This window comes from Manis javanica, chromosome 6 (genome assembly GCF_040802235.1).
Source record: "Manis javanica isolate MJ-LG chromosome 6, MJ_LKY, whole genome shotgun sequence".
NCBI lineage: Eukaryota > Metazoa > Chordata > Mammalia > Pholidota > Manidae > Manis > Manis javanica.
Genome location: NC_133161.1, coordinates 65,487,414 through 65,499,916, shown reverse-complemented (window position 1 = coordinate 65,499,916; position 12,503 = coordinate 65,487,414). Strand labels below are relative to the sequence as shown.

The window sequence follows — 12,503 nt, the reverse complement described above, 5'->3', positions numbered from 1 at the left end:
TCTCCCTGTGACTAACTTATGATTGAGAATTTTTGTGCCCTTTTATCCCCCTCACCTACCCATCCCAACCCCTCCCCCATGATAACCACCAGTCACTTCCCAGTGTTGAGACTACTGCTTTTTTTTTTTTCATTTTGTTTTGTTTTGTTTTTATATTCCACAAATAAGTAAAATCATATGGTATTTGTCTTTCTCCACCTGGCTTATTTCACTTAGCTTAATACCCTCTAGGTCCATCCATGTTGTTACAAATAGCAGGATTTCTGTATTTTTTATGGCTGAATTATATTTCATTGTGTATATGTGCCACATCTTCTTTATCCATTCATCTATTGATAGACACTTTGGTTGCTTCCATATCTTGGTCATTGTGAATAACACAGCAGTAAACATAGGGGTGCATATATCTTTTCAAATAAGGGATTTTGTTTTCTTTGGGTAAATTCCTAGAAATGGAATTACTGGGTCATATAGTAATTCTGCTTTTAGTTTTTTGAGGTACCTCCATACTGCTTTCCACAGCAGTTGTACCAATTTACATTCCCACCAACAGTGTAGGAGGGTTCCCATTTCTCCATATACTCGGGAACACTTGGTATTGTCTTTGAGATAGTGGCCATTCTTACTGGTATGAGATGATATCTCATTGTGGTTTTCATTTGTGTTTCCCTGATGATTAGTAATGTGGAGCCTCTTTTCATGTGCCTGTTATGGCTTTCTGTATTTGTTCTTTGGAAAAATGTCTGTTCATGTCCTCCACCCATTTTTTAATTTGGGGGTTATCTTGATGCAGGTTATGTGGGGGGTTATTTGGTATTAAAGTATATGAGTTCTTTATGTATTTTGAATGTTAACCCCTAATCTGATAAATCATTTATGAATATATTTCCCCATATCATATGTTGCCTTTTTGTTCTGCTGATGGTATCCTTTGCTGTACAGGAACTTTTTAGTTTGATGTAGTCCCACTTGTTCATTTTTGTTTCTCTTGCCCAAGGAGATGTGTCCCGGAAAAAAATTGCTCATGCGTATGTTAAATAGGTTTTTGCCTATTTTCTTCTAAGAGTTTTATGGTTTCATGCCTTACATTTAGTTCTCTGATCCATTTCAAGTTTTCTTTTGTATATGGGGTTAGTAATCCAGTTTCATTCTCTTACATGTATCTGTTCAGTTTTCCCAATACCAGTTACTGAAGAGACTATCTTTTCTCCATTGTATATTCATGACTCCTTTATTGTATATTAATTGACCATGTATGCTTTGGTTTACATCTGGACTCTCTATTCTAATCCATTGATCTATGGGTCTGTTCTTGTGCCAGTATCATACTGTTTTGATTACTATAGCTTTGTAGAACCTCTTGAAGTCAGGGAGCATAATTCCTCCAGCTTTGTTTTTCTTTCTCAGGATTGCTTTGGCTATATAGGGTCTCCTGTGGTTCCATATGAATTTTAGAACTATTTGTTCTAGTTCATTGAAAAATGCCATTGGTATTTTGATAGGGATTGCATTGAATTTGTAAACTGCTTTGGGCAGGATGGCCATTTTGAAAATATTAATTCTTCCTATCCATGAACATGGGGTAGATTTCCATTTATTGGTGTCTTCTTTAATTTCTCTCTTGAGTATCTTATAGTTTTGAGAATACAGGTCTTTCACCTCATTGTTTAGTTTTCTTCCTAGGTATTTTATTCTTCTTGATGCAATTGTAAATGGAATTGTTTTCCTGATTTATTTTTTGCTAGTTTGCTATTAGTATGTAGAAATGCAACAGATTTCTGTATATTAATTTGTATATTAATACGTATCCTGCAACTTTGCTGAATCCAGTTATTAGTTTTCATAGGTTTTTGGTGGAGTTGTTAGGGTTTTCTGTGTATAGTATCATGTCATCTGCAAATGGTGACAGTTTTACTTCTCCCTTACCAATTTGGATGCTTTTTATCCCTTTATCTTGTCTAATTGCCATGGCTAGGACTTCCAGTCCTGTGTTGAATAAAAGCAGTGAAAGTGAACATTTTTGTCTTGTACCTGATCTTAGAGGAAAGGCTGTCAGCTTTTCACCATTGAGTATGATGTTGGCTGTGGGTGTATCATATATGGCCTTTATTATGTAGAGATATGTACCCTCTATACCCATTTTATTGAGAGTTTTATCATAAATGGATGTTGAATTTTGTCAGATACTTTTCAGCATCTATTGACATGATCACTTGGTTTTTATCCTTTTTGTTAATGTGGTGTGTCACGTTGATTGATTTACAAATATTGTGCCATCCTTGCATCCCTTGAATAAATCCCACTTGATCATGATAGATGATCCTTTTGATATATTTTTTAATTCAGTTTGCCAATTTTTTGTTGAGGATATTTGCATCTATGTTCATCAGGGATATTGGTCCAAAATTTTCTTTTTCTGTAGTGTGTTTGCCTGGTTTTGGCATCAGAGTGATGCTGGCCTCATAGAATGAATTTGGAAGTATTCCCTCCCCTCTGCTTTTTGGAATATTTTAAGAAGGATGTGTTTTAGCTCTTTGAATGTTTGGTAGAATTCAGCTGTGAAGCCATCTGGTTGGGACACTTTATCTTTATATGCAATATAGTTTGTCACATACTCCCTTTTTTCGTATAAAAAGGAATAATACCTTGAGATTCATGACTTGTCGAACTCTATTTCCAGAATAATTTGTTGAATTAATCTTTAGTAACTGTGTTGGTGTTTCTTTTCTTAGTTGAGCTGATATCAAATTTTCATTCCCACTTTTATTGTCTTTACTTTTTGTAAGATTTCTTTATCTCCTTGTGAGTTATTAACTTGACTCTTCAGGTAAAATAAAATAGTGGTTAAGAGAGCAGACTCAAATTCCATTAACTAAGTTCAAATAATTGTTTCACCAATTAATTGTGTGACTTTTATCAAGATTTTTAACCTATCTACCTCTCAGTTTCCTGACATATCAAATGGGGTAATAATAGTACCTATCTCACTTTTATTGAAAAATGAATGAGACAGTTCACATAAAAGGAGCAGCAGAGTGCTTTTTTCCCTGGCTTTAAGCTAGCTCTCTTTCATGTTTAAAGGAGGCTCCTCTGTCCTTTCTTCTCATTTTTTTTTTCTTTCAAGGCTTTATTGAGATATAATTGACATACAACATTGTATAAGTTTATGGCATACAGTGTAATGATTTGATATATATTGTAAAATGACCATAGTAAGGTTATTTAACACATCCCTCACCACACTAGTTACAGTTTTTTTGTCTTTAGTGAGAACTTTTCTCTTAGCACCTTTCAAATATACAGTATTGTTAACTATTATCAGCATGCTATACATTAGATCCTCAGAACTTACTCATCTTATAACTAGAAGTTTGTACCCTTTGACCCCCTTCACTCATTTTCTGCCCCCCTTCCCCCTGGCCCTGACAACCACCAATCTGCTCTCTGTTTCTTCAGGATTTTTTTAGATTCACAAATAAATGATATCATACCATATTTGTTTTTCTTTGTCTGACTGTTTTTCTTTATTTTACTTAGTATAATGCCATCAAGGTCCATTCTTAATTTTTTCTTACAGCCACAGGGTAGCTTGAATACTTGGAAACACAAAGATTCATCTATAGTTTAGTTTAAAAAGTCCAGTCAGTATAACTTAGTGCTTCCTTCATAAAGGGAGGTTGTGTGGGCATGTCATTGTAATGACTAGGGTGGGTAAGCCCACCAGCGTGAGGACCAAGAACTTCTGTGTAATGCAGTGGCATGTGAGCCTAGAGAGGCTGTCTTAGGTAGAGGTTGGGAGATATGGATGAGGTGATGGGTGTGTGTGTGTGCATATGTGCACACGTGTTTGTGGGTGGGGTGTTGGAGTTTCCTTCTACCCCTTGTCCCAAAGACACTTCTGTGTCTACTCTCACAGGTACTAAGATTAGGAAAAAGAGGTTCCTTCAAATGATCCATGGGCTCTTGAGCATCACAGGTAAAGAGAAAGGAAATTTTTAGGAAAGCTATAGACAGTGAAGAGTATTTGTTGTGGTTATGTAGATCTGTTCCTCTTCTGAATGTGGTGTAAATAACACAGGAGCCCCCTGTATTCTGAAGCAAAGGAGGATTTATGGCATTCTTGCTTTCATTTCACATAGTTCTGGATTAAAATTTGTTATGTTCTGAGTGTATATATATATATGTGTGTTTAGTAAAATGGGCCTCCCTTTTACCCTAATCTCTACTGAATTGCAAACGAGCATAACTGTATTACATTCCAAAGATAAACAGTATTGTGTGAAAACTATAAGATTGCATAATATACATCTATGCAGTGTTCCAAGCGAAGTAGGTATGTGCCATGATGTATCCTTTCTGTTTTCAGGGTTTGTTAAAGCTGTTTAGAACTAAAACTTTTCTAGCTTAGTTTGATGTCTCAAAGACTTGTAAAAATGGAGTGATCAGAATTGGTCAATTATCAGATTATTTTTGTTTGTTTATTTTTAAAGATGATTTTGAAAGTAAAAGTTCAAATTCCTTGATTAATCCCTGGGACTATGGACTCTTCTATATAAGCTCTTGCTGGTTTAAAAACACCACTAGAACATTAATGTTCAGAAAACACTTAATTTTATATCTCTATCCTAATTAAATGACTTGTACAATTTGAAATCCTATTTATTTTTTATTATAGAGAATAATCTGTCCTGACTTATAATGATTACCTACTAATCTTGATTCCTTTTCTCATGAAAATTAATGTTCTCTAGAAGAAAATTATGATCATTTCAACAGAGAGTAAGGAACACATATATTAACATAGATAATCTTATTTGTGTATCTTTGCAAGAATATTGTATGAGAGGTCATTTAAGCTATGAAAAGAGCTTTATAAAAATAAAGGAATCCCAGGATCTTAATATAAAAGAAAGGATATAAATTATTTCTTTGTTTAGGTTCTTTATTTACTTCTATGCTGTTTCCCTACTACTTACTACAGGTAAAAAATGTTTTCCCAGCAATTTCCCCTTGGCCCTTTTTATTACAGGTTTTAAAAGCAACTATGTATTTTGCTTTTCATTGCCATGGTTATTAGAGGTTAGCATTTAGCTACTATTAAAATACATTGTATTTTTGCTTTATCTCTTTGAGGAAACCAATATATTTTACAGACTTTACTTTCTACTTACACTTTTCCTAGTAGGTAACATAAAATGGCTCACTGTTGGTGGTGTTGAAGGAACACTTAGGTGATATCATCTTTTGTACAAGGAAAATAATACCAGTAGTAAATAACTTTCCCCAAATTGCTAATGATTCCCTTTAAAATGCTCAGGAATATTTTACTCCTGGACTAGCACACTTTAAAGAATATTACATATACATCACCTAAAATATATTAGTAGTTTAATGAATTCCAAGCCATGTTGTAGTAATAACTTTTCTCTTAAGCCTGGCAGTGTTACCATTCCATTTAGGAGAATACACCCTAAGTCATATTTGTTTTAAATGTTATGTGACTATAGCCAAGTATCTGTCAACAGATAACTGGAAAAAGATGATGTATATATATATACAAAGGAATATTATTCAGTCACGAGAAAGATAGGAATCTTGCCATTTGTGACAACATGGATGAAACTTGAGGGCTTTTGCTAAGTGAAATAAGTTGGACACAGAAAGGCAAATACCGTACAGTATCACTTGTTTGTGGTATCTAAAAAAATGCATGGAAACAGAGAGTAGAGTGGTAGTTACCAGGGATTATTTCGGAAGGAAATGTGTCAAAGGACATGTACTTCCAGTTATAAGATGAATGAGTTCTGAGTATCCAATATATAGCATTTTGATTAAAGTTAATTATACTGCATTATATTATTATTATTATTATTATTATTATTATTATTATTATTATTATTATTATTATTATAAGATGCTTAGATAATAAATCTCAGATGTTCTCACCACAAAAAAGAGATGGTAATTATGTGACCAGATGGAGGTATTAGAGCTGTGGTGGTATCATTTTGCAATATATAAATGTACCAAACCAACATGTACCCTTAAACTAGTAGAATATTGTGTGTCAATTATAGCTTAGAAAATAGTTGTGTGACTAAAGATTATAGTAAGATATTAAATGCTGACAAGTTACTAATACTGGTTGCTTGACTTTCCTCACCACCATAGTATATACAGTTTTAAAGTACTTAACAGTTGATAAATCAAATTAATTTTGTTTATGTAACATGGAAATTCAGAAACTAACATGAACTCTATATTAAGAGATTAGGTTTAACTTTGATCAATAAATGCATGAAATACTAGCTTTTAACCTTACCAAAAGTGTTTAAAGAGGAAGATATTCCTGGTGTTACAAGGTAAAATCTGAAAAAATTCTGGGGTAATTTAGTCTACATACTTATCAACAATACTATTTAAATTATACAAGTGAAGCATTTTTGGCATATATATTTTTTATTGAGGTATAGTTAACATACAATATTAGTTTCAAGCATATAGCATAGTAATTTGGCATTTACACATAACTACAAAATGCTCACCATGGTAAGTCTAGTTATCATCTATAGTATACTGACCATATATGATAACCATATATAATCATTACAGTATTAGTGTTGTATTCCCTATGCTGTACTTTACAACCCTATGACTTATTTATTTTATAACTGAAAGTTTGGACCTCTTATTTTCCATAGTTTTAATCATAAAAACTTACAAGAATAAGTCATTGTAGGAAATATGACTTGAAACCTTTGAGAAAAATGTATTTATCAATATTCAGAAATTAAAGAAATAAGTACTTAAAAACTGGTGTTCACTTTTGTTCTCTTTTTGTTTCTCCTCCTCTCTCCCCGAAGCAGATTGCCAAACTGAGGCAGCAACTACAGCGCAGTAAGCAGAGTGGTCGGCTTGGTAAGGAGAAGGACCGGCACTCACCTCTCCACGGCAACCACATAGCAATCAGTCACGTGCAGGTGGGCTACCTTCTTGTTCACACGGGTATGGTTCCTCTTAAGGGGTTTATTATTAAGGAAGAATCCATCATTTTAGGATTAAAAAATTCATCTAAATCCCTATCTCTACTAAATCACTACTGTTTATTAAATTATTGTTAAGCTTTTTGTTTTTTGGGTTTTGTTTTAGCCATATGTAGGATATTCTTTTAATAACAGATGTAGCAGAGTGTAGTGGTCTCATAGATGACTGATACTGGCCTGTGCTGAAATCCTAGTTCATTTACTTGTTGAGCAACTATGAGCCTTATCTCATTTAATCTTCCTAACAGCACTTTAACCCATCTGTCTCTGTATCTCTTAATATTATATTTTACCACTATTTACATGTGAATATATTGAGGATTAGAGTTGTGTTGGGGTTTTTTTCCCCTTGAAAACATCTACTAATATATCCCATAGAACAAAATTTGGAAAATGCTGTTCTGACCAAATTTACCTAATTAAAATTACTGTTATAAATTTTAGTAAATCAAATATAGTAGTAGAGAAGACAGGCAAGTAGTGTATCAAAACAAATTCAATTTGGGGATATTTCACAAATTAAGGATGGTTCTGCATTAGGAAATATATTAGTTTAGTTCATGCATTACAAGGTCAAAGTAGATGCTGAATGACACTTGATAAAAGCTCAGTATCTGTGTGTGATAAAAACTTATTTAACTAAAAATAGAATACTTCTTAATGTGACTAGCTGCAAATGTGGTACAATCCTAACAATAAAATATTGGAAGTATTTCTGTTAAATACAAATCAAGTTACAAATGTCTGCAATTACTGATATTATTTACTAGCAGTTTAGAGGCTGTAGACAGAGCAGTAGTAAGAAAAAAAATAACTTATCACAATTTGCATGTTATATATTTAGAAAAGCAAAGTGAATGAACTAAGCTAGTACAGTTAATGATAGGATAACTAAAATAGAAAACGCTGACAATACCATGGTTGATGAGGAGGTAGATCAACACAACAGCTACATATTGCTGGTGGGAACACAAACTGGTATAGCCACTTTGGAAAATAGCTTCACATGTTCTTTGACAGTTAAACATACGGTGAGCATACAGCCCCAAAATTCCACCTTTTGATAGCTAGCGTAAGAAATAAAAACATGTCCGCACAAAGACTTGGACATCAGTGTTCATCATTATTCATAAGAGTCAAAGAATGGAATCAAACATACCACCAACTGGTGAATGGATAAAACATTTCATACATCCATACAGTACTGTTCAGCAGTATAAAGGAACTACTAGTACTTAGAGCATAGTTGATGCTCAAAAACATCATGATGCTAAGTGAAAAAGGTCAAGAGTAAAAGGTTTCATACCATGTGATTTGTTACATTAAACTCTTGAAAAGGCAGAATTAGAGGCAGTACTAGAGACAAAGTACTAGGGGTAAGAACTAGCTGTAGAGAGATCCAAGGGAATTTTTTGGGCTGACAGAAGGTTCTAAAATGTGATTATACTGATAATTGGATGACTATATATAGTTACAAAGTTCAGCGAACTTCATACTTAAAATGGGAATATTTTATTGTACACAGGTTTATAGTTTATCAAAGTGTAAAACAAACATGCAGTTAACAAGCAAGCTTCGGACATTTCAAGTGAAAATTCACATTATGTCTTCCTTTTTTTCTTAATCTGGTAGAACTAATATATTATTCTTACTCTGTTTATTTCAAGCACCTTTACTGTAAGAGATCAATGCATGTATAGTAGGTCTATTGACTTGACCTAACAAAGAAGACTTTTACACTTGTTTCCAATTTACACTAAATTTTTTGGTATTGTGGTCATGTGTAAAAATAATTATCTTTTGCTATACATACTGAAATACTTATAGGTGAAGTCTCAGATGTGCTTTAAAGTCTTCTAAGAACAAAAAAATGGATGTTTAGCTCAAACAAGATTAGCAAATGTTGATAATTTTTTAAGTTGGATGATGTGTACCTGATCCATTATGCAATTCAGTTTAATTATGTTTATGATTATAACTTTTCATAATTAAAAGAAAAAACTGAGTACCTAATGAAATGATTAGATAAAATATAGCCATATTAAAATAAAATAAGTAATTTTCTCTTATTCTAGTAAAAGTAATCTATGGTACCCTGTACGCACAACCCTTTTTCCCATACCAACCAATTCTCCAACTCTCTAGATACCAACTGAGTGTCCTACAATTTAATTATAATACTGACTACCTGGAGTTAGCACAGAGTCCTCAGGTTAAGGGCTGAGCTCCCTCTTCAGAGACCAGTCCCATTCCCAAGTTGTCATCTGTATTTTGGACCAACTGGCTGTACACACAACTAAATGAAATAATTTGCTTCTTCACTTCTTCAAGTTCAGTAATTTGCTGTAATGGCTCACAGAACTCAGGGGGAAGACATTTACTATTTCATTATATATAAAGCATTCAGTAAAGGGTACAGATGAACAGCCAGGGAAAGAGGAACACAGGATGAGGTGTAGAAAGGTCGCAAGTGCAGAGGCTTCTGTCCCTATACAATTGGGTATGCCATTCTTCTGGCATGTGGACATGTGTTCCCCAACCTAGACACTCTCTGAACCCATAGTTCAGGGATTTTTATGGAGGCTTCATCACATAGGCATGATCAGTTATTAATTCAGTCTCCTGTCCCTCTCCCCTCTCCCAGAGGATGGGGTGCAGGGCTAAAAGTTCCAAGCTTCTAATCATGACTAACACCGATCCTGAAGGTATCCAGGATCCCATAAAGAAATTTACCTCATTAAAACAAGATTCTTGCTTCTATAACCCAGGAAATTCCAGGGGATTTAAGAGGTCTATGTCAGGATCTGGGGTCAGAAACTAAATATTGGTACAAAAGATGCTCCAGTAACCCTCTAACTCAGGGAATTACGGGAATTTTAGGAACTTTGTGTCAGGAATCAGGAACAGAAGCCAAATTTATATGTCTTATTATGTCACAATTAGTAATAACAAGTTAATATATATAATGAAGTATATAAAATGCATAGAACAAGTCCTAAAGAAATATGCAAACTGTCAGACTTTGTTGAGGGTGTGATACATAAACTAGAGACATAAAAGGGAAGTCTTTACACATTCATGCAAAGGAGGACTTCATATTCTTCATACAGAAATTTACCTGAAGTTGATATACAAATTGAGTTCCAATGGATATTTGAAAGGAATTGTTACTTGAAAAGTTGTTTCAAACGTCATATAGAAAAGTAATGCCAACTAATAGAAAAGAAAATTTGAAAGGCTTTCCCTGCAAGATAGCAAAATTACTATAAAATTGCAGCATTTAAAGTAAACCTCTATATAAGGATTATCAGATAACAGCCCAAGGAAATCAAATACAGATTCCATAAAGAAATGTTGGAGCAGTTGTATTACTATGTGGGGAAAAAATACTACCTCACACCATATACAAAAATGAATCACAGTAGGTTAAGTATTTAAACACGAAAAAACATAAAAGTACTGAAAAGTATTTGATACTAAAGTAAACAGCAAATATATGACAAAGAACTGCAACTTCAATAGAGAAAAAGCTCTTGCATCAATAAGAGACAAAGGACATCAACAGTTAACAATTCACAGATGGCAGGAACACAGCATAGGAAATATTCATGTGCTAATCAACGACTAACAGTCTACCTTATGAACCATATATATTGACTTTAATCATTCAGAATAAGATGGTGATCACATGTTGTTTTTATTTTTATCCCGTCCCATCTTTATTTTTATTTCTCTTCTGTTGTGTAAGTTGCTTAAGCATCAAAAGGATCATCTTACACTTTTTGTTCTCCCCCAACCCTCTACTCCTTGACAGGACCTGTAAAAACAACTTGAAAGAGTCATTGAACTAATATGATATTGTTGCCACTTTATTTACCAATTCAAGAGGTTTTCTTAAATGGTTGACAAAATGGAAATGAAAAATACTAGAAGGTAATTGTCACAGTACGAGAAACAGATCTTTTAAACATATACATAGAGCTGCACTGTAGAATCACGTGATACACATAACTTAAATGATTTCAATTATGAATTCTCAGTAAAAACAGAAAAGGAAAACAAATAGTGCATAAGATTATAAAAGTGTAAACGGTTACCTTTACACTTACAAAAAAGATTATTTTCACTATACTTCTTACCGTACTTCCTTACATTAGAACCTAAATTTTGTATCTGAATTTATATTTATTTGAAATGTCAAAATAACTCTGCTCTGTGAGTTTCTATTTTCAGATTTACTATGTTCATTGATTTCTTGATTTCTTTGGCCACAAATAATTTAATGCCACCTTATCTTCTGTTTTGTAGGCTCCTGGATCAAGATCAGTCCCTGTACCACTGTCAAATATATCAGTGCCAAAATCATTTGTTTCACGTGTGCCCTGCAATGTAGAAGGAATAAGTCCTGAATTAGAAAAGGTATTCATTAAAGAAAATAATGGGAAGGAGGAAGTGTCCAAGGTAAGATTACATTGGAAGTTTGAAATCTTTTTTTTTTTTATTATGGTGAACTTAAAGGTCTTAAAAAGGCCTTTTTTGGTATCAGCTTTATTAGCTATAATTCACATACCATACAGCTTACCCATCTAAAGTGTACAGTGCAGTGGTTCTTGGCATATTCACAGCTGTGCAACCATCACCACGTTCAATTTTGCATCATTTTCATCACCCCAAAAGAAACTGCATACCCTTTAGCAGTCCTCCCTCATTTCTCTCTAATGCCCCCAACCCAGACAACCACTAATCTACTTTCTTTGTCTATGTATTTACCTATTATAGACATTTCATGTAAGTGGAATCATATACCATATAGCCTTTTTTATAACTGGCTTATTTCACTTATCATAGTGCTTTTAAAGTTCATCCGTGTTGTAACATGTATCAGTACTTCATTCCTTTTAGTTACCAAATAAGACTCTACTGTGTGGATTGTATTTACCCAGTTATCAGTTGATGAAATATATAGATATTCTACTTTTTGGCTATTAAAAATAATGCTGCTGTGAAATCTCATGTGAACATAATATTCATTTCTTTTGGATATATACCTAGGAGTGAAATTGCTGGTTTAGTATAACTCTTTGTTTAACCTTTTGAAAGACTACCAGATTGTTCTTTAAAGTGGCTGCACTGCACCATCTTACATTCCCACAGTAATGAATGAAGGTTCCAATTTCTATCTTTACCACCATTTGTAATCTTTTTTTATTATAGCCATCCTAGTGGTTGGTTTGCAGTGGTATATCATCATGGTGCTGATAGGCGTTTTCTGATGGCTAATGATGTTAAGCAGGTTTTCATGTGCTATTGGCCATTGGTATATCTTCTTTGAGAAATTGTCTATTTAGGTCCTTTGCCCATATTAAAATCGCTCATTTGTCTTTTTATTATTAATTATAAAAGTTATTTATAAACTTTATTTTCTAGATAAAATTCTTACCAGATACGTGATTTGAAATT

General features: G+C 33.4%; 1 protein-coding gene across 2 annotated transcripts in view; it reads left to right on the top strand.

The window, feature by feature from the left end:
- The window catches only part of GLCCI1 (glucocorticoid induced 1), a 101,374-nt gene that overhangs the window by 68,622 nt on the left and 20,249 nt on the right, over positions 1-12,503 (top strand). The window contains exons 4-5 of one of the 2 annotated variants that reach the window (XM_073238785.1): positions 6,864-6,980; positions 11,352-11,504. In XM_073238785.1, coding sequence (XP_073094886.1) covers positions 6,864-6,980; positions 11,352-11,504 — 270 coding nt within the window. The remainder of the gene's footprint in view (positions 1-6,863; positions 6,981-11,351; positions 11,505-12,503) is intronic. The other variant, XM_037019862.2, reaches the window with a different exon arrangement.